This window comes from Scaptodrosophila lebanonensis, unplaced genomic scaffold, assembly GCF_003285725.1.
Source record: "Scaptodrosophila lebanonensis strain 11010-0011.00,11010-0021.00 unplaced genomic scaffold, SlebRS2 tig00000122-arrow-arrow-pilon, whole genome shotgun sequence".
In the NCBI taxonomy this organism is placed as follows: domain Eukaryota; kingdom Metazoa; phylum Arthropoda; class Insecta; order Diptera; family Drosophilidae; genus Scaptodrosophila; species Scaptodrosophila lebanonensis.
The window spans coordinates 1,564,175-1,585,511 of NW_022060580.1; the positions used below are offsets into that span (position 1 = coordinate 1,564,175).

The window sequence follows — 21,337 nt, forward strand, 5'->3', positions numbered from 1 at the left end:
AAGCTGAAATGCGCACCTTCATGAGGCAAACACGTACTGGGTTCATTGAAGTTCGGAAACACTTTTCGGCCCTAAATGAGAAATTACTAACTCTTGAGTCGCAATTTCTCAGTCTCAAGCTCCTTAGTGACTCACCTAAGAGGAAAATCGCTAATCGGAACACTCTTACAGAAGAAGAACACCCTCGACTTTTACAACACCCATGGGCTAAATTTCCTCGTCCGAAGCGGTGGTTGAGATTGATATGAAGGATACCACGCCAATGTCTGAATCTACCACTAAAATTCTACACTTGCTTTCCTTGCTGGTTCAGCTGTCATTGCGAGTGTACCAGCCTTCAACATTACACCTGGGGGCGGCGCTGCGCTCCCCCAGGTCAATACTGTTTCTATTAGGCTATCCAATCTCTGCAATCCGTCTACACCTGCCGTTTCTGCAACTGCTTCTGGGCCTGCATCCAACACCTCAGTGCCTCCCTTGAAAGCACTAAAGGGGGTGGCACCACCATCTGGATCTTCTGGAAAATCACTTTTTGTCTGTCGTCTAATGCCTGAAGCCACCACCGAAGATGTCAGAAATCATCTAAGTGAAAAACTTCATGTCCCAATAGATGAAATCTCTGCATTGAAATCCATCTCTCCCATGGGAAGCACTTAATCCTACAATTTGGCCGGAGCACACTGTCATGCATGAGTACAAACGCAAGGACTTAACTTCCAACTCTAGCCCAAAAAACTAACATGCCTCTTTATACACTACCAACATGTCCGAAGTCTTTTGGGAAAACTAAGTACATTTTACATGTGCCTCTTTCGAGTCTGACGTCGCTGCTGGCTTCAGCACGCCCTCGTTTCCAAATTGGTCCTGGTAGGTCAAAGACAGGTTTCACACGACCTCTCTTTGTTTTAATCGGACTCTTTTCCAATATGATGGGTGTGGGCTGCTGGTCCAATATGACTGGTTTCTTCAGAGACTTTTGCTTCACGCTCCACATCTTCCAAATCGCTCTGTCGGCGACCCTTAATGTTTGCAGCGACCATGCTGTGGGTTGCATCAATCTTCACCTGCTCTATGTTGCTGTCCATGAGATCCAGCATTGAATTGATGAATGAATTGGAGTGACTCTTCCAGCTCCATTTCGTTGTCAGTGGTTTTACAAGATGCTATTGAGCCCTTCCGAGTATCCGAGTATTCCGCTTCTGAGAATTTCGTCATTTTGCGCTGCATATATATTTTTGAGTCAGTGGATTCACGTTCCAGAAAGTGTTCCAATTCATGATGACGTACTGTTGCTACAGCATAAATTACTTTACTGTGCGGCTTCACAGTTATGTTTCAGACTCGAATTTACTTCCAAATCTTAGTTTCTAGAAATTTCCATGCCACCTGTACAAATTCCTTGTATTTCTACTACGTGCTTTGCTCTTGGAACCTCTAGAAGTCGTGCAGCTTCTTTGGAAATGAGAGTTCTTTGCGATCCTCCATACATAAGATCTCTAAGCAGTTCATAGTCTCCTCTTGCATTTTTTACTTTCATTAGAGCTGTGGCCAAAATTGTCTCTTGACCATTTGTTTTGGTCATGTAGTTGACACATTCCTTTTTCACTTCTTCATGCAACAAGGTGTTGTGACCTTTATTACAGAATTAGCATTACCATTCTTTCTCACAGTTCCTGATATTGTGGTTCCCAAAGCATCGGAAGCAAATATGTAGATTTGAGGTAAACTCAATCCTTTTGTTTACTAGTGCAGCCTTGAACTGTTGACATCTTGCTATATCGTGTCCAGTTATTCCACAGTAGCGGCATTCCTTTTGTTGCTGGCTTGTCGTCAATTTTTTGACGTCATTTTGTAATGAACTTACTGATTTGTACATTTTTTCAATAAATTCAAAAACGTCTTGCAGCTTCTGGATCTGTCTTGCCTTTTTCACGTGTTGCTCATACAATTACAACGCCTCTTGTGAAAATCGGCCTTGCAATATTTAAGCAAAAATGACGTCTGTATCCTGCTCAATGTTACCCTTTTCTTTAATGATATGGATACTTTCCATTGCTGTATCCATAAACTTGCGTATGCTTTCCCCAGACTCATGATTCAGTGGTTCCAGCTCTAAAATCGTGCGCAGACAATCGACGAATATTTTGCGATTACAAGTATTTTCATATCGCTTGCAAATTAGCTCCCATGCTAAATTATAGTTTGCTGATGATCCGTTCAGCAGGTGGCCAACTACCATCTTGGCCTCTCCCTTGAGGCAAGTCTTTAGGTAATTGAGCTTTCTTGCATTGCTGAGGTCGTTCCTTTCATGTATGACCTCCTTGCGTAGCTCGTAAAATATTGGTCAGTTTTCTGAGTTGCCGCTGAAATTGGGAATCTCTATTTTAGGCAACTCAGGGACCTCTTCTTTCAGTGTCTTGGTGTTATTTGCCTTTCTGTCGATTTTCCGACAAAGAAGGCTAAATTCTTCTCTTAGCAAATCGATTTCGTCTATATTAAAGGTGAAACCTTGATATTTACTTTCCAATTAGTCGAGCGTGCCTTGGAAAATTGACCATAAAACTTGCATCCTATCCTTGGCATCTAGAAGTTCCTCGATATCATTACCCATTAGGCATTGGTGCACCTGGCTTTTTTCCCTTGTTTTTGAAATGAGATTGCGGGAAAATTACATTTTTCACCTCCCGCAAACCTACTATACTCTTGTACATTTCATGTACAGAGTATAAAAATGGAAACGAGGCAGCTTTATCATTATTTTTTATAAATATTTGCCTATGTGTGGTTAAAGATGGTAGTTTATTGAGTTATTTTTATGCAAAAAGTGGCTTACAATTACTAGTTATGTATATAATGCTGCTCGTTTATGACAGTAGTGGCGCTCGCTTGTGAAAGTAGACCCTACGTATTGACAAAGAGACTGCTGTGGTTATACTACACATGACATCACTAGCTTAAACCATCTTTATCTCAAAAATGCGATTAATTTGTAAAGGTGGGAATGCCGAAAGAATGCAATGAAAATGGCCGTGATGTTTGGCTTACTTACAAAGAAATACAGACTTTCTATGGGACAAACAAAATTATTTTTGTAAAGCTGCCGAAGAAAGAAGCAGCTCTGTGACTTCTTCTTGCTCAGCATACAGCAATAGCGCAGATTGACCGCTTTTGAAGAACGCATGACGAAATGCGTAAATATCATTTAAAATGTTCACCACGATGATAGAAAATGTACTTTCTAAGGTTTTTTTTAAGCATTTCTTGTAAACACGCTTTTTTTTCAATTTTTTTTTGCTTTTTTTCACTCTTCTTCCCGACAAAACCAGCTTTTTTCCTTTTAAAATGTTGGCAACACTGCACCTGTGTAAGGTATTGCCTGAGGCGATCTGCCCGTTTATCTGAATCTCAACCAGTTGATCAAATGGGCTTGAATTACGAGATGCGCAATCGCCCTCCACTTCAGGAACAATTGAAGCGCGTGCAATTTCAGCCTCCACTTCAGGTACTTTTGAAGCGGTTGGAATTTCTCTGACAGAGGTTTTGGGCTTACTCATCTCTTCGACCTTCATCAATGACTCCCTATATTATTGGTTGCGAGCCATGGTGGTGTCGAAGATCCTCTCGTTGAAATACTGGTGGTCGATTACTCCACCACCGAGGGCTGAATCAATCCTAGACAGACCTTCTTTTTGAGATATTATTTCTTATATTTCTCTATGGAGATCTGCCTGCCTTTGGAAAAGCTGAACCACTTTTTCGGACAGCATTGCGATTATTGTTTGTTTTTAAAGGTTTTGGTGTAACAATTGGCAGAATCTTTAAAGGAAATTTAGTTTAGTCGCCTGGTTGACCTTGCGTGCCTCGGCTCACAGCTGACTACCAATTCACACATAAACTCTTTACTTAACAAATTTGCTTTCGCTAGAGGAGCACTTATTAAGGCACTATATCACTACTTTCTGCCACAGAAAGCAGGTACCACTTTAGTCCCTTATAAAGCAATGATTACTAATACCTTATACTTGTATTCACAAGAATAAGGCAATCTGGCTCGAGGGACCAAAAAATGTAGATACTCTTACATTTGACAGAGTACGCGTTGGTTCTTTGATTTTTATAGCCTGTACCCAAAGGGTAAAAGGCTATACTAGTTTTGTGCGAATGTATGTAACACACAGAAGGAGGCGTGGCAGACCCCACAAAGTATATATATTATTGATCAGGGTGTCAAGCCGAGTAGATATAACCATGTCCGTCTGTCTGTATGAGCGCAAGGATCTCAGAAGGTACAATAGCTAGAGTTACAAAACTAGGTATCCAGGTGCCCATAAGCCCTAGGCAGGACAAGTTTGTTTTTTTATTCTGATATACCCCCACACTCCCTCGCCATTTGTGTTTTTTTTAGAACTTCCGTAATTCTTGGAATTTTGGTAGTTACATCCAGTTAGTGCTTACGTGTCCGTATGCAAAAGTTTCATCATGATAAGTCAATTCTGAAGAAACTTATAGCCATAAATAAAATCGCTGTTCATGCTCTGCTTGTAGGTCTGCCCGCAGCGCTGCCCGCAGCTGTTGTTGATGTTGCTGCTTTGGTTCAACTTTGTGCTGCATACATACACGCATATAAACACGCAGAGACACGATTCTGATAATAATGTATGCTGTTGAAACTGTACATGAACATGTCTTCTATTAAACACTATTTAATAAATTTTCTTTATTAATTTAATTAATTAATTCCATTTGTTTTTTTAATAATTTAAATTTGTTATATAGTTTTTTTTTTAATTTTCCTTTTTTGTGGAGAGTACAGGCTATTTCTTATCTTAAACAAACACAGTCTTTTAAGCACCTGTGTAAACCTGTGTAATCCTAAACGATGCACCTGCACGATCCTTGTCACTAAACACTTCTGCACTTGAACAGCTATGTGCAGGCTTGGGACCACAGCAATGTAACATCCGTTGGTCGTCAAGGCAGTCATGGGACACTTGAACTAGTCATTCAACAATGCCGTATGTTCATGCCTGAACACCAAGAGACACCATATAGTTCTTTAAACGTCGTTCAATTAGCATATTGCTATTGAAATCTCCAGCCAGGACAATATTATTGTGTTTCAGGGACACCGAGGAGAAAATGCTCAAAAAATCAGTGTAGTCAGTGTATCGACCTTAGCATTCCTTTCTTGTTTTTTTTTTTTTTGTGGTGGGCACGTACGTTTTCCTCCTCCACTTAAGGCATACGGTGCACTCTCACATCACACGCCACATTTGCGTTCAGCTGAAGAGCGAGTTTCGCATCCAGCCCACCTACTCGATTCCTCAGTAAACGCAGTTCGCCAACCTCGCGCTCCAAGTTGTTAATCCTATTGTGTAGCGAATCCACAGTGTCATGCAGCTTCTCCATCTCTCCAGCCATGCGATCTAGACGCGCCAGCAGCGAGTTGAGAATGCGCTGCTCAGCGTCTCCCATATTGAAAGTGATGATGTTGGCCTGCTCCTCGAAGCGCAGATTGATCGTAGCCATGATCTTAGATGAGAGAGCATCAGATTAACGGTCATCCTTAAGCTCTGTATTGGTGTTATTATTTTTGTGTGCGCGTTTATTTGGTAGCGGTGCCATGTTGACTAGTGTACTTTAAGTTTGGTGTTTTTGCTTAGCGACAATGCAATTTTGTTTTTTGAGTTGATTAGGTATGTGTAACTGTGGCCGTATGTTTGCGTTTTGGTATTGTAATGTGTACTTGTATTTTTGCGCGCGTTTAATGTGAGGTATTGTTTTGAGTACTTTTGTTGTGAGTTTGTTCTCAGATTTATTTGAAATTATTGCAAAAGAAAAGTTGTTTGGTGAAGCAAAATACAAAACCATTTGCACTGGTTTAGCTGTTTATTTATTTATTTCACTGTTTACGAAAGATGTTCAATTATAATTGATTTTTTGAAGTTATTTTTGAATTTTCCGGAGCGACAGAGAAACACGTCTGCTTACGTTGACATTCGGTTTCAGAATGTAGTTTGGAAAATGTAGTATATTGCCGCACTTGCCGAAAACTTCTGAAAATTGTCGGAAATCAATCCTCAAATTTAAATCGACACAAGTACTGCCAAGCCCTTAATCAGCCCCAAGTCGTTAAAACTGTTACTGGAGCTGACAGAAAAGATGCAGTTGACACATGTACAGAGTGGATAACTAAGGATTATCGTCCATTTTCGTCTGTCTGTGGATCCGGCTTAGAAAAAATTGAGTTTTTTTTAAATCAGCTCAATCTATGGGGAAACCATTGATGACAAGGACCTACTGCCCGATACTACACCACTTTCCCGCAAAGTTCAAAAGCAGGCGGAAGAAAAGATGAAAATAATAAGTGGTGATTAAAGAGCCTGTTCAGTCTGACTATGAATTGTCTACAATTGATATGTGATCTGATAACTACGTAATCTCACTCTAGCGTCAGACGCACTCTATAACCGCATTTCCAATTGGACAGTTCTTCTAGAACACTCCTTCTCGGACCATAGATATATTCAATTCGTAGTATCTCTAAGGAGCGAAAGACCAAGACAGGCAAAACGGTCCTCTTGGCAAAACATTTGCTCCGATAAGGAAAGTTAAGGAAAGGTTAAGGAAAGTTCTCTCAAAAACTCCTTCAATACGTTTGAGAGACTTTTAGGCCTCCAATTAAGAAGCAAGATCCCGCTCTCCGAGCTTTCAAGCTTCCAACTCCACGCAGCTACTTCGAGTATTTAAAAGGCCCTCAATACCAAACTTTACACCCTTACCGCCATCTTAGATATAGAAGGTGCTTTCAATAATGTGTTTCCAAACGCCATCACAAGATCACTTACAAACCTGGGTGGGGACGACTCAATTGTGGAACTGGTAAGACAGCTTCTCACCAGGCGGTCTATCAGATCCACACTGGGGCTTTCCTAGATATCCAGATATGTAGTAGCGGATTGCCTCACAGCGTCGTCCTCTCACCGTTCCTATGGAACGTGGCAGTCAATACACTCTTACGATCCTTGGATGGGATAGGGGGATGGCGTGCGGTGGCCTATGCGGCCATCTCCTTCTCGGGTAAATTCCCTCAAACTCTGATCGAACGCATCACCAATGCACTAACCACACTGACTACTTGGGCGACGTCAAGCAAAACACAGCTGGTACTATTTACGCGGAAATTTCACCTCTTCGGAAATCCATTGAACTAAAATGGTGCATGGCCCCCTACATGGTCCATTGGCTATATACTGCAATTATCAGACCCATACTCTTATATGAAGTCCCTATATGGTGGCCATCACTGACAAAAAATTTGTCTCTTCAGAGACTAAATGAATTTCAACGGCAGACTGAAATAACGATTTCGGGTGCACTTCGTACCACTCCCAGCGACGCACTACAAGCGATTCTGGGAATACATCTCATGGGGAAAATTAATGACCATTCTCACACCAGGCCCTGAAAATTCAATAAAAATCTATACAGACGGTTCTAAGCTGTAAGCGTGTTTTGCGAAGAAAACCCTTTCATGCTCCCGGATCACTGTAGTGTATTCCAGGCCGAAATCACAGCTATTCAAGAAGCTCTCATACTGCGAAGCGCAGTCACAGAACTCTGTAAACTGAGCAGAAGCCAATGCTAAGGCGCTCTTTGTTAAATGATGCAGCAAAGATGCAAGCTGATGTTATATATTCTGACTTCAATAAATCATTTGATTCTGTGAATCATGACCTCCTCCTCTTGAAGCTAACTTGTATGGGATTTCCCTCAAACTTTTTGAATTGGATTTCCTCGTACTTAAAAAATAGGACACAGAAGGTACTACTCAGGTCGAATTTTTATAAACCTGATATCGTAACTTCTGGTGTACCTCAAGGTAGTTATCTTGGCCCCCTAATATTCACTCTACCATGATCTTCCGTCTATCCTGCTGCATTCCCGTATACTAATGTGTGCCGATGATGTAAACTAATTTTTTCGTATAAATATCCTCTTTATTAATCTCGTCTGCAGTACGATCTAAGCTATTTTCAAAGGTGGTGCTTGGAGATCTTGGAGTTCTTTTTGATCCCAAACTGAATTTCAATCTTCACATCTCCACTATCGTTAACAAAGCTAAGGGTGTTCTTGGTTTTATTAAACGATGGTCCAGACAACTTATCGACCCCTACACCACCAAGCTACTTTACAGTTCTCTAGTACGGCCAGTGCTAGAACACTGCTCATGTGTTTGATGTCCCCAGTATAAATTGCATCAGGATCGCATTGAGTCTGTCTAGAAACAATTTCTACTTTTTGCTCTTCTTGGTATTAACTAGGATCCTAACCTTCCTACTCCAGTAGACTTCTCCTTATTAACCTGTTCTCGGTGTTCTGTTCTTCCACAAATCAACGTGGCGACATGTCCCAACGAAAACCATCCCAGCAGACAAGGTATCCAGAGTATGTAATTTAGACGAATTGAGTAGCTCGATTTGGTTTTCAGGGAAAGCCTTCCTCATGGAACCTGTAAGTGCTTAATTCGAGCCTAATAAAGAATTTAGCTGCCCTAGAAGCTTGTAAGTCTGCTGTAGTTTTACTCGCAGACCGACAAGCCAGTTACGTTCTCGAATCGAAAAATCCAAACAAATACTCTCAGCAAAATCAAATGCGACGAGTTCAATACAAATTTTAAAATGTATTCGTTTGGGTTTTGGGGAGGGGAAGATTATTAAATGCTCCTATCCCGTACAAAGCCAAGTTTCCGTTGTTGCTTTCTAAAAAGTCGCAATTCATAAGATCGTACGTAGCTTATTTGCATGTGTCAAATTGCCATGCTGGCCCTAGATCGCTGGTGAGCCTGCTTCGTGAGCGAGTTTGGCTGGTTAACGCTCAGGAAGTGTGTCACCGAACCGTCCGTTCGTGTATCTTCTGCTTCAAATGGAAGATCCGGTTGGCCTCCCAAGTTATGGGAAATCTTCCGGCAGACAGGCTCCAGCCTTTCCATCCATTCGAAATATGTGGTCTTGATCCGTGGGAAGCCACCGAACAAGTCATACCTGGCTTTCTTTGTCTTGCCTGGAAAGCGGTTCACTTAGAGCTCGTGTCAGACCTAACCACTGATGCTTTTCTTTTCGCTGATGAACGAAAGGCGTCCCAAGGAAAGTCTACTGCGACAACGAACTTCGTGGGAGCCGATCGGAAGCTGCAGGAGTTCCAAGCGAGGTGGGAGAAGGCGCATCACGAAAAGGATGCGATTATGCGTACATACCACCCAGAGCACCTCACTTCGGCGTTCATAGGCAGGCGGACAGTGGGAAATGCGTTCCTGAGGCGGTGCTCAACTCTCGGCCACTAGGAGCACTCAGCGCTTACCCCAACGATGGCGCGGCACTAACCCTGGGCCACTTCTTCGTCGGGCGGCATGCTTAAGGCGATAGCGCAATGCCTCGTATCTTAAGCACAGGCTTTGGCAGCGGTGGTCCCGGGAAACCATATAATTTTTCAAGCATAAAAGAGTTTTGCATATCACAAATTTAAAATTTTGAAAACAAGTAAAAAAGCTAAAGTCGGGTGTCCCGACTTTGAAATACTCTGTACATAGTTTAGAATAATTATAGAAATTAAAAAAGTAAGAAAATTAAAAAAAAAAAAATTGATCGATTTTACCTCTCTCGGTATTCGAACTCACGTAAAGGGTTTATCATTGCACATTTACATAGCAATTGCGTCTGTGTGAGTGTATGTATGCCTATGCCCATCTATTCGTGTCTGTGTAAGCATGTTAGCAGTCAACCAAACAGCAACATCAAAAACAGCCGCGGGCAGCGCTTGAGCAGCGCTGCAGCAGCAAATATATTTATGGCTATAACTTCTTGTTAAATTGGTCTATCATAGTGAAACTTGGTACACATAATTACTAACTGGGGGTATTTACAAAGTTTTAGTTCGAAATTCTAAGAATTACGAGAGTTAGAGAAAATCGCGATTTACGGGGGATAGGGGGGAGGGAGGGAAATTCCAAAATACACATTTTCTGCGTATTCTCATAAGGCATCTGGGACTAAAATTCGGTGTCCCTAGGTCTTATAGTCTCTTAGATATAGGCGATTATACGAATGGAAAATCGGGAAAACCCCCATAGGGGGGAAGTGGGGAGGAAAATCAAAAAAATAAAACAAACTTGCACAGCGAACACATTTAACGCATCTTTGTGCAAAATTTGGTGTCTCTAGCTCTTATAGTCTCTGAGATCCAGGTGTTCATACGGACAGATGGACAGACAGACAGACAGGGCTAGATCGATTCGTCTCGTCATGCTGATCAAGAATATATATACTTTGTGGGGTCTGCCACGCCTCCTTCTGCCTGTTACATTTTTCAGCTCCCGCAAACCAAATATACTCTTGTACATTTCATGTACAGAGTATAAAAACATTGTTATTTTTTGGATATGCGCTTCAAATCTCTTTCGACAATAAAATACATACATACATGTATGTACATAACACAATGTTTTAAGATAGACTGTCTTTTCGTGCTTTTTTGAGTCAACACGAACACGCACGAAATTGGAATATGAAACACGGCACTCGGGTCCACGCAGTGCAGCGTGTGCCACGAACAAAAATCACCGACTTTGCCCATCTATGTTTGTGTCTGTGAGCGTGTCACTGTCTAAGTGTGAGTATGTGATGTCGCCAACTGTTTGATATTTTGCGTTCTTTGTTTATTGTTGCTGCATAAGGCAAGTAAAAACATATTTCTATATTTCGAAAATCGTCGAATTCCAAATTGTAGATATAGTTATGTTGATTACGGATACCAAATTAGAAATTGATCGGACAACACAGCCTTTTCCTTGGAAAAAAGAGAACAAATATTAAGACCAATTTCACAACACCGAGTAAGCAGTTTTTATAGCCTGTACCCAAAGGATGAAAGGCTATATGTACTAGTTTTGTGCGAATGTATGTAACAGACAGAAGGAGGCGTGGCAGACCCCACAAAGTATATATTCTTGATCAGCATGACAAGCCGAATCGATCTATGTCTGTCTGTCCGCCTGTACATCCGCCTGAACACCTGGATCTCAGAGATTTTAAGAGATAGAGACACCAAAATTTGCACAAAGATGTCTTATATGTGTACGCTGTGCAAGTTTGTTTTATTTTGTTGATTTTCCCCCACTTCCCCCTGAGGGGGTTTTTTTCGTAACGCCATTCGTATAATCGCCTATATCTCGGAGACTATAAGAACTAGGGACACCAAATTTTAGTCCCAGATGTCTTATGTCTTAGCTATAAATATATTTGCTGCCCAAGCGGTGCCCGCAGCTGTCGTTGATGCTGGAGCTTTGGTTGACTGCAAACATGCTCACACAGACACGAATAGACGCGCATAGACATACATACACTCACATAGACGCAATTGCTATGTAAATGTGAGCTCCGTGAGTTCGAATACTGAGAGAGGTAAAATCGATTTTTATACTCTGTACATAAAATGTACAAGAGTATATTAGGTTTGCGGGAGCTGAAAAATGTAACAGGCAGAAGGAGGCGTGGCAGACCCCACAAAGTATATATATTCTTGATCAACATGACGAAACGAGTCGATCTTTCCCTGTCTGCAAATCGTGATTTCCTCTAACTCCCGTAATTCTTGGAACTTCGAACTCAAATTTTGGAAATACCCCCAGTTAGTAATTATGTGTACACATGCCAAGTTTCATCATGATAGACCGATTTAACAAGAAGTTATAGCCATAAATATTTGCTGATGCAGCGCTGCTCAAGCGCTGCCCGCAGCTGTTGTTGATGCTGATGATTTGGTTGACTGCAAACATGCTTACACATAAACATACATACACTCACAAGACGTACGAATACCAAAGGAGGTAAAATCGATCAAGAAAAATTTTTTTAATTCTCTTACTTCTCTTTTTTAATTTCTATAATTATTCTAAACATATGTACAAAGTATGTCAAAGTCGGGGCACCAGACTTTAGCTTTTTACTTGTTTTCAATCAAAACGCGAAATGTATGAAAAAAGAGAGCACAAAACGTGCAAAGCTAAATGGCCTTTTTCCAAGAAAGTAACTTATTTAATTTCGCAGGCATGTGTATATTTGTGTATGTGTTTGTGTGTATGTCTGTGTATGTACGTATGATTGTGCGAATTGACAACCGCAGAGGGCAAATGAAATGTTTAACAATAGGAATTATAGGAATGGAAAATTGGGAAAACCCCCATAGGGGGGAAGTGGGGGGAAAATCAAAAAATAAAAAAAAACTTGCACAGCGTACACACATAACGCATCTTTGTGCAAAGTTTGGTGTCTGTACCTCTTATAGTCTCTGAGATCCAGGTGTCCGTCTATCCGTCCGTCCGTCCGTCCGTTTGTATGAACGCAAGGATCTCGGGAAGCACAAGAGCAAGAATAACTAAACTCGGTATCCACATTCTCCTAAGTCCGAGAAAGGACGAGTTTGTGTTTTTTTCTTTCTGATGCACCCAACACTCCCCCAGCAGGGGGGACACGCATAGACACGATTCTGATGTACTTGTAAATCTATTCTATTGAAATTGTACATAATCACTTATGCCTGTATGCATGTGTTAAATATTTTATATTTAATGAAATTAATTAATTACTTTTTTTTTTGGGGGGGGGGGGGGGGGTGGTACAGGGTATTTAAAAGTTGAGCCCGCTCGACTTTTGCATTCCTTTCTTGTTTTTACTTTGCCTTGTTTATGATATTATGTCTTCTTAGCGATAGAGCTTAAACATAGTCTTAGTGGAATATGTACAATGTACATACAAATGAAAATGTACGTGTATGTACTACTACATACATATGTTTACATACATGTGCACTGAATATGCGAGGTTAATCGTGCAAATATTACTTACATAAGTACAGGTACCGCCGGCAATGCAGCTGAATTGATCGTGCAGATCGAACACTCAAAAAAATGGTTGAGTGCGGGAGCACCCAATACTCAACTGATCACTAAAATTTGGTGGTGGTTTTTCTCACAATCGAATTGGCGAGGTTATTTCTAATAAAGGCGGCTACACACAATATTTATAAAGCCAATATTAATATAATATAAAAAAGATAAAAAATCTTGTCCATATTCAAGTTCATGGCAGTATACAATCAACACCGCATAATTTGTTATGTTATGTTTTGCATGATCGGGAATGAAATATAAGTACAAGTATGTATGCGGTGTACTTATTGTTGCGGTGCACCGCTGCAGGTCTCTGGTACCGAAATACAAAAATATTTATTGCGACTATTACAAAATGAATACATAGATATTTCTAGAACCAAATGTGTCAAGCCGATCATGCTCATATTCTTTAAAGCTTCACGTTTGTTATGCCTTACGAAATTGAAATTGATTTTTGTAATTTGATGTTATATATTAAGGTATGACTTGCATACTTAGCAAGGCGCTTATTTTTATGCTCCTGTTCACAAGAGTATTTTTTGTAAATACTGTTATTTACAGGGTTTTCAAAATTTCTTTTGGCACGAACGAGCGCTCGGCCGCTACCTGCCTGCACACAACTGCACAGGGCCATTGCCTACCTGATCACTACAGCAGGCTGCATTTCTAGCAGGCGCAGGTGTGTGGTGTGCGCATTTCACAAACCCAGGTTTATGTACAAATATTAGCACATAATAATATTATTATTAGTGAAACTTACCTTACTAAAAATATTTAAATATTTATATGGGTTAACTGCAATAAGAATAGAGCCCGTGTAAGTCTTTATTTTATGTTAAAAATACAACCAATGTATATATGTTTTTTTTAAAACACTATTTTAAAATTTTATATATAAACATTTTTACAAAGATTGGGCCTAGCCTCGCAAATACAAAAAAAAATTTAAAAACTAGTGCAAAAGGTAATGGAGTGGTGCCTCAAAAAAATAAGCTCGCACGGCGTACACATATAAAGCATTTGTGTACAAATTTAGTGTCTCTAGGTCTTAAAGCCTCTGAGATCCAGGTGTTCATACGGACAGACAGACAGATAGACAGGGCTAGATCGAATCGTCTTGTTATGCTGGTCAAGAATATATATACTTTCAGATTCTCTTAAGTCCGAGAAAGGACGAGTTTGTGTTTTTTTCTGATGCACCCCCCCACTCCCCCGCAATTCGTGTTTTACCCATAATTCCCGTAACTCCCATAGTTCTTAGAATTTTACACTCAAATTTGGCATATACATCCATATAGTGATTATGTGTCTATGTGCCAAGTTTCATCATGATAGGTTAATTATGAAGAAAGTTATAGCCATAAACATAATCTCTGTCCAAGCTCTGCATAGACACGATTCTGATGTAAATCTATTTTATTGAAATTGTACATAATCACTTATGTCTGTATGCATGTGTTAAATATTTTATATTTAATTAAATTAATTACATTTTTTTAATTATTTTTTTTTTGTTTTTTTTTTGTGGGGTCTGCCACGCCTCGTTCTGCCGTTTTCTTGATAAATATGTTTTGTTTGTGGTGGCCCTCTTGCTGGCAAAAAAAGGGTTTTGGGGTTCTTTATTGGCTTTTAAAGCATTTTTGTAGCACACCTTATAAGGTAAAAGTATTTTATCAAACCCTCTTCCTAACTGGAATGATCCTTCCAACCTGCTAGCATATGCGAATTCTTCTTCAAGTTTTTCTATGGTATATGCCTTTATCTTCTCCCGATATCATGTCTTCGAATCCTGAGCCTTAAATTAAATGAACAAATATTTCTTCACATTGTGACAAACAAATAAATAATCCAAGGCAATTTCATATCCATATTCAAATTTCTTCCCAGTACTGATTAAATTGATGGAGTCAGTTTCAGTTTTATTCGAAATCGTAATGGTACGATTTGAAAGTACGAACTTGAACATGAAAAAAAAGCTCTTTGGATGCAGTCGCAAATTTTAATTATTTAAATTTTGCTCTAACAGGTGAAGCAGCCGCAGTACTTGAAGGATTTATTCCGTCCGAAACATGATGCCGTCGAGCTGCTACTGGAAGAGTATGGAAGCACCGGGAAATTATTGAGAGGGAAAAATTGTTGTTGACGTAGAGTCTGCGCCAACTATATAATGAAACGCAGGTAACAATAAGAACATTGAAGGCACTTGGAGTTTCAAATTTGAGATTATGGTTAGTTACTTAATCTAAAATAAATTCCAGTTGGTTTGCGCATAGAATATCACATCGACAAGGCAACAACTAAAGAGGTGCGCAATTGTGTTTGACGCCCCAGCCAGCGAACAAGGATTCATTGGATGATCATCTTAGACCAAGTATTAATTTATTAACAGATTTAACTGCTGTTTTGATAAGATTTCGTTGCCATAGAATTGCTTTCGTTGCGGATATTGAGAAGGAATTTCTACAGATATATATAGAAGAGTCCGATTTACAACAAACATAAAAATTGTACTTCAATAAATATTGAAGAAGCATCTATTAGAAGAATTTAAATCCTGGAAAGAGGATATTGCATTGCTTGAGGATGTAACAACAACGCATTAAATTCCGTAGAAAGGGTGATGAGCAGCAGTGGTGTGTACGGCAGAGAGATGCCAGGTGTCTCCGCAGCTCGTCTCCAAAGTGAAGAGTCTCTAGTCAATGGAATAATGTAGGTAAGGGAAGTCGGCAAATTAGATCCGTAACTTCGGGATTAGGATTGTCTCTGAAGATTGAGATAATCGGGCTTGACTGGGAAACAATAACATGGTTTATGTTTTCGTTCTGGGTAAATAGAATTTCGATTATTTCGATTATAATGGTCGCCCAGTGCTCTGAATGTCAACGTGAAGAAATTCAAGTAAGCTCGGGTCAACGGCGGGAGAAACTATGACTCTCTTTCAGCACGAAGACCGGACTCGGTGTTCACATGTCGGCAGAGGGAGAATTATAAAACGAAGATTGCACATCTAAGAGGACAAGATGAGCTTCTCCCTTCAGTTAATGTTTCCGATGCCATACTGCGCCGCCCTAGTTTAAGTGAGCAAGATCCCCCAGTAACAAGATCAGCGACAGTTCCAGTTATACATTCGAACGGAGTCCTCATGCAAATGATGACAGCGCTTCGGCCTGTCAGATGTAGTGGCCTTTGAAGAGTCGATATCTTGCAATCTATTGTAGGTAGAGCACAAGCATCGGGCAAAGAAGCAACTCTCGAATGTTTATCAAATTACCTTCACGGGGTTTTCCCGAGGCCGAGCTTCCGCCCAGCTCGACGTAGTGCACTTCGTCGTGTACCTACAAATAGGTGAGATTTTAGAAGGCAACAGTACGCTATGGTCTAGCGTAACTGGGATAAATTTAAAGGTCGCTGCATCAAGTCATTGCTTGAAGGCCCCGATGAGTCGGTAATGCCACCCGTAGAGATGATGGAACCCTATTGGAGGGAAGTCATGACACATAACAACACCACGCCTACGCCCCATTAAATATGGAACATTTATTAGAAAGTGTCTGGAATCCGATCACATGTCGTGATATCCTCGACTCGCGAGTGTCATTGACTTCTTCTCCAGGACCAGACGGGATAACCCCTAGACAGGCGAGGGGGATTCCCATGGGCATTAATGAACCTGATTCTCTGGTGTGGAGATTTACCTCTACTCTTCCGAATGGTACGAACCATCTTCTTCCCGAAGATGGCGACGTCATCACGACCGCAAGACTTTCGGCCGATATCGGTACCATCCATTATAGTCAGGCAGCTAAACGCTATCCTTAGCAGGAGGCTCACCTTAGCTGTAGACTGGGACCCGAGGCAACGAAGATTCCAGCACACTGATGTGCCGATAACGCGACTATTGTGGACTTTGTCCTGCGTTATCACCATAAGATGGCAGCTTCCTGCTACATCGCTACCCTCGATGTTAGCAAGGTGTTTGATACTGTATAACACGCTTCGCTGTACGAAAAAGGCAGCACAACGCTCAATGGAGGGGGCTGGTGCTCAGAGGAATTCACTCCTGCGCGTGGCGTAAAGCAGGGTGACCCACTGTCGACAGTTTTGTTTAATCTGATCATGGATCGGTTTCTCAAATCCTTACCCGGACAGATTGGTGTTCGTCGTAAACGCAGCTGTATTTGCGGACGATATTGTGCTTTTTGCTTCCACGCCAAAGGGCCTTCTGCAGCTGTTGGAATTCACTGTTTCCTTTATGGGATCAGTCGGGCTAACCCTTAACTCTGACAAGTGTTTTACTGTTAGTAATAAGGGCCAACCTAAACAAAAATGCACGGTTGTTCACCCACGTGCATTTAAGTTTGGTAATCGCGAGTGTCCGGCACTGAAACGCTCGGAGAAGTGGAAGTATTTAGTTATCAATTTCACCGCAGATGGGAGGGCTCGTTACAATCCTTCTAAGGACCTCGGTCCGAAGTTGGAGAGATTAACGCAGTCCTCAAGCCACAACAGAGAATGTTCGCCCTACGGACCTTCCTGATTCCACAGCTTTATCACAAGCTAACCCTTGAAAGTGTGGAATTGGGCGTTCTGCGAAAAACACATTAATACGTAGCACAGTTAGGAGGTGGTTGGGCCTATCTAACGACGTGTGCAACGCAGTGTTTCATGCATCCCTCAACGATGGGGGTCTAGGTGTTCCCTCTTTGAGGTCAATAAGTCCAGTATTGCGACTCATTACGCTCAGCAATGCCTTCTGGCAGAAGGGGGTGGCCAATAAATTTCTGGATCAAGAGAATAAGAGGGCCCTTGATAGATGTAAGGTGCATGAAGGGATGGTTGACACACGTGAAAAATGTGAAGCCTACTGGGCAAACAGGCTGCATTCGGGTTCAAGACCATCATGTTTCACTTCGGTATAAGGAGTGACCATATCGGTCCGTCACGTTTCTACGGATGCTTGCTACATTGGCATTACACCCAAACAAGAAAACGGAATTCGGGTCCTAACACCTGTCGTCGCTACTAATTACCAGAAATCTACTGGTATGTGGTTGCGTAGGCGCTGGAAGGACCAGACAAAGGTGACATTACGGAATAAAAAATAAAATAAAATAGCCAAATGCCTCGTCATCTAATTAGTGACGCGCATGAATGGGTTTACGAGATTCCTACTCCCCCGTGTGGTGGCGAGGCTTAGAATAACACCACTAGTATGTCAACGCTAGTTCGTACGAGGCGATGAACGTGACAATTGGTTTCCCCATATGCCGAGTTGGCCGGAACTGAAGGGGGTGCCCACCGAGCACCTGAAGTCGGAACCACGGGTTAAGGAGTTTTCCTAGGACTACTCATATGGGAAGGAAACGTGGTGGCTATGGTTTAACGACTACTTCGCGGGTAGGGTATTGGCTTCGGCCTTTACCCGGTGTGAAGGTGGCGTTTTCCACCTGGGAGTTGCGACCCAGAAAGCAACAGAGGTGTTTAGTGCACTTTGCTCTTTAACAAAAAGGAATTTATGTCTGACCAACGTACATTCGAGTTGCTACCAGGGGGTCCAACTCCTTACGGGAGTCCCTGGGACGAATGGTCTAGCGTATTCTAGACTCATGCAGTGTTAGGAGACATAAGAGGTGTAGAATAAGAGAGATAAGTGAGAGATATTGGATTTCGGTTTAGGAGTTTCGGAGTCCAGTACACACAGGGACGGCAAAAGCTCGGCCTATCGATCCTTTTGGTTTAAAGAGTTTTTAACAAGAGGTGTCAGAAAAGTTACCATAGGGATAACTGGCTTGTGGCGGCCAAGCGTTCATAGCGACGTCGTTTTATGATCCTTCGATGTCGGCTCTTCCTATCATTGTGAAGCAATATTCGCCAAGCGTTGGATTATTCACCAATGCAAGGGAACGTGAGCTGGGTTTAGACCGCCGTGAGACAGGTTAGTTTTACCCTACTAATGACAAAATCGTTGTTGCGACAGCATTCCGTAGTACGAGGGGAACCGCAGATACAGACCTATGGCACAATACTTGTTCGAGCGAACAGTGGTATAACCCGTTGGATTATGCCTGAACGCCTGATAAAAATGGGGCAATTCGCATTGTATTTTAAAAACGACAATGAATGTGTTGCCAATGTTATAAGTAACAGTTAACTTTGGAGGATCTTCGATCACCTGGTGACAATGCTAGTTACTTATAAAAACATTATTTAATACAATGAAAAAGCATCGAATCAATTGTAAACGACTTTTGTAACGGGCAAAGTGTTGAAAGTGGTTGAGCAGCTGCCATACTGCGATCCACTGAAGCTTATCCTTTGCTTGATGATTCGACAATGTATATAACAAGAGAGAACGCTACAGTCGAGCAAGCCCGACAGTAAAATAGTCTGTACTCTCCACAAAAAACCAAAATTAAAAATAAAAAAATTAAATTATTAAAAAAAAGAATGAATTAATTAATTAATTAAATTAAATTAGAATACATGTTTATGTTCAGTTTTAACAGCATACATTTACATCACGTGCCTATGCGTGTTTATATGCGTGTATCACAAAGTTGAACCAAAGCAGCAACAACAGCAACAGCTACGGGCAGCGCTGCCGGAAGAGCTGCAGGCAGCGCATGAACAGCGATTTTAATTATGGCTTTAACTTTCTTCAGAATTGACCTATCATGATGAAACTTGGCACACGGACACATTAGTACTAACTGCATGTACCTACCAAAATTGAAAAATATACGACGGTGCAATGGTTTCTATGTCTTGTACCCAAATGGTAAAAGGCTATACTAATTTTGTGCGAATGTATGTAACACACAGAAGGGGGCCTGGCAGACCCCACAAAGTATATATATTCTTGATCAGTGTGACAAGCCTTTTTATAGCTTGTACCCAAATGGTAAAAGGCTATACTAATTTTGTGCGAATGTATGTAACACACAGAAGGGGGCGTGGCAGACCCCACAAAGTATATATATTCTTGATCAGTGTGACAAGCCGAGTCGACATAGCCATGTCCGTCCGTCCGTCTGTCTGTATGTATGAGCGCAACGATCTCAGCAAGTACAATAGGATAACCAAACTTGGCATTGAGGTTACACTAAGCTCTGGGCAGATCGAGTTTGTGTATTTTTTCTGATACACCCTAAATTAAATTTTTTTTAATAATTTAATTTTAATTTTACTTTCGGGCTTGCTCGACTGTAGCGTTCTCTCTTGTTTACATTGTGTATGTGTAGTACAAGGTGTGTTCCAAAGTAAACAGAACTTAAAAAAAAAAAAAACAAGTAAAAAAGCTTAAGTCGGGTGTCCCGACTTTGAAATACTCTGTACATATGTTTACAATAATTATAGAAAATAAAAAAAATTAAGAAAATAAAAAAAAAATTTTATGATTTTACCTCTCTCGGTATTCGAACTCACGTAAAGGGTTTATAATTGCACATTTACATAGCAATAGCGTCTGTGTGAGTGTATGTATGCATAGGCATCTATTTGTGTCTCTGTAAACATGTGTGCAGTCAACCAAAGCACCAGCATCAACAACAGCCGCAAGCAGCGCTGCAACAGGAAATATATTTATGGCTATAACTTCTCGTTATATCGGTCTATCATAGTGAAACTTGGCATACGGACACATAATAACCAACTGGGGATATTTCCAAAATTTTAGTTCGAAATTCCAAGAATTACGGGAGTTACGCTTTGCGGGGTAGAGGGGAGAGGGAGGGAAATTCCAAAATATACATTTTTTGCGTATTCACATAAGGCATCTGGGACTAAAATTTGGTGTTCCTAGATCTTATAGTCTCCGAGATATAGGCGATTATACGAATGGAAAATCGGGAAAACCCCCATAGAGTAGAAATGCATGGGGGGGGGGGGGGGGGGAGGGGGGAATCAAAAAAATAAAACAAACTCGTATAGAATAGTCTCCGAGATCCAGGTGTTCATACGGACGGACAGACGGACAGACAGACAGACAGGGCTAGATCGACTCGTCTCGTCATGCTGATCAAGAATATATATACTTTGTGGGGTCTGCCACGCCTCCTTCTGCCTGTTACATTTTTCAGCTCCCGCAAACCTAATATACTTCTGTACAGAGTATAAAAACAGAACAAATGGTTTTTTCGGCAAAATCAATTTATTTGTTTTAAAATAATCTCCTTCTGCTTCAATACAGCTTTTTGCACGATCCAAAAGCATGTCGAACGAGTGTTTTAACTCGTTGGCCGGTATGGCCGCTGGTGCAAGCCTTTTGAATGATCCGTCTGGATGAACGCATGCATCTCAGAAACAATAAAAGCTATAATAGCCAAAGTTGGCATCCAGATTCTCCTAGGTCCGAGAAAGGATGAGTTTATTTTTTTTTCTTTTAATTAT

At 41.1% G+C, this 21,337-nt stretch overlaps 1 protein-coding gene across 1 annotated transcript in view; it reads right to left on the reverse strand.

The window, feature by feature from the left end:
• LOC115628647 (unconventional myosin heavy chain 6) overlaps nucleotides 1-21,337 on the reverse strand; it is a 665,426-nt gene that overhangs the window by 601,788 nt on the left and 42,301 nt on the right. Inside the window, exon 3 of the mRNA XM_030524816.1 lies at nucleotides 13,710-13,772. Coding sequence (XP_030380676.1) covers nucleotides 13,710-13,772 — 63 coding nt within the window. The remainder of the gene's footprint in view (nucleotides 1-13,709; nucleotides 13,773-21,337) is intronic.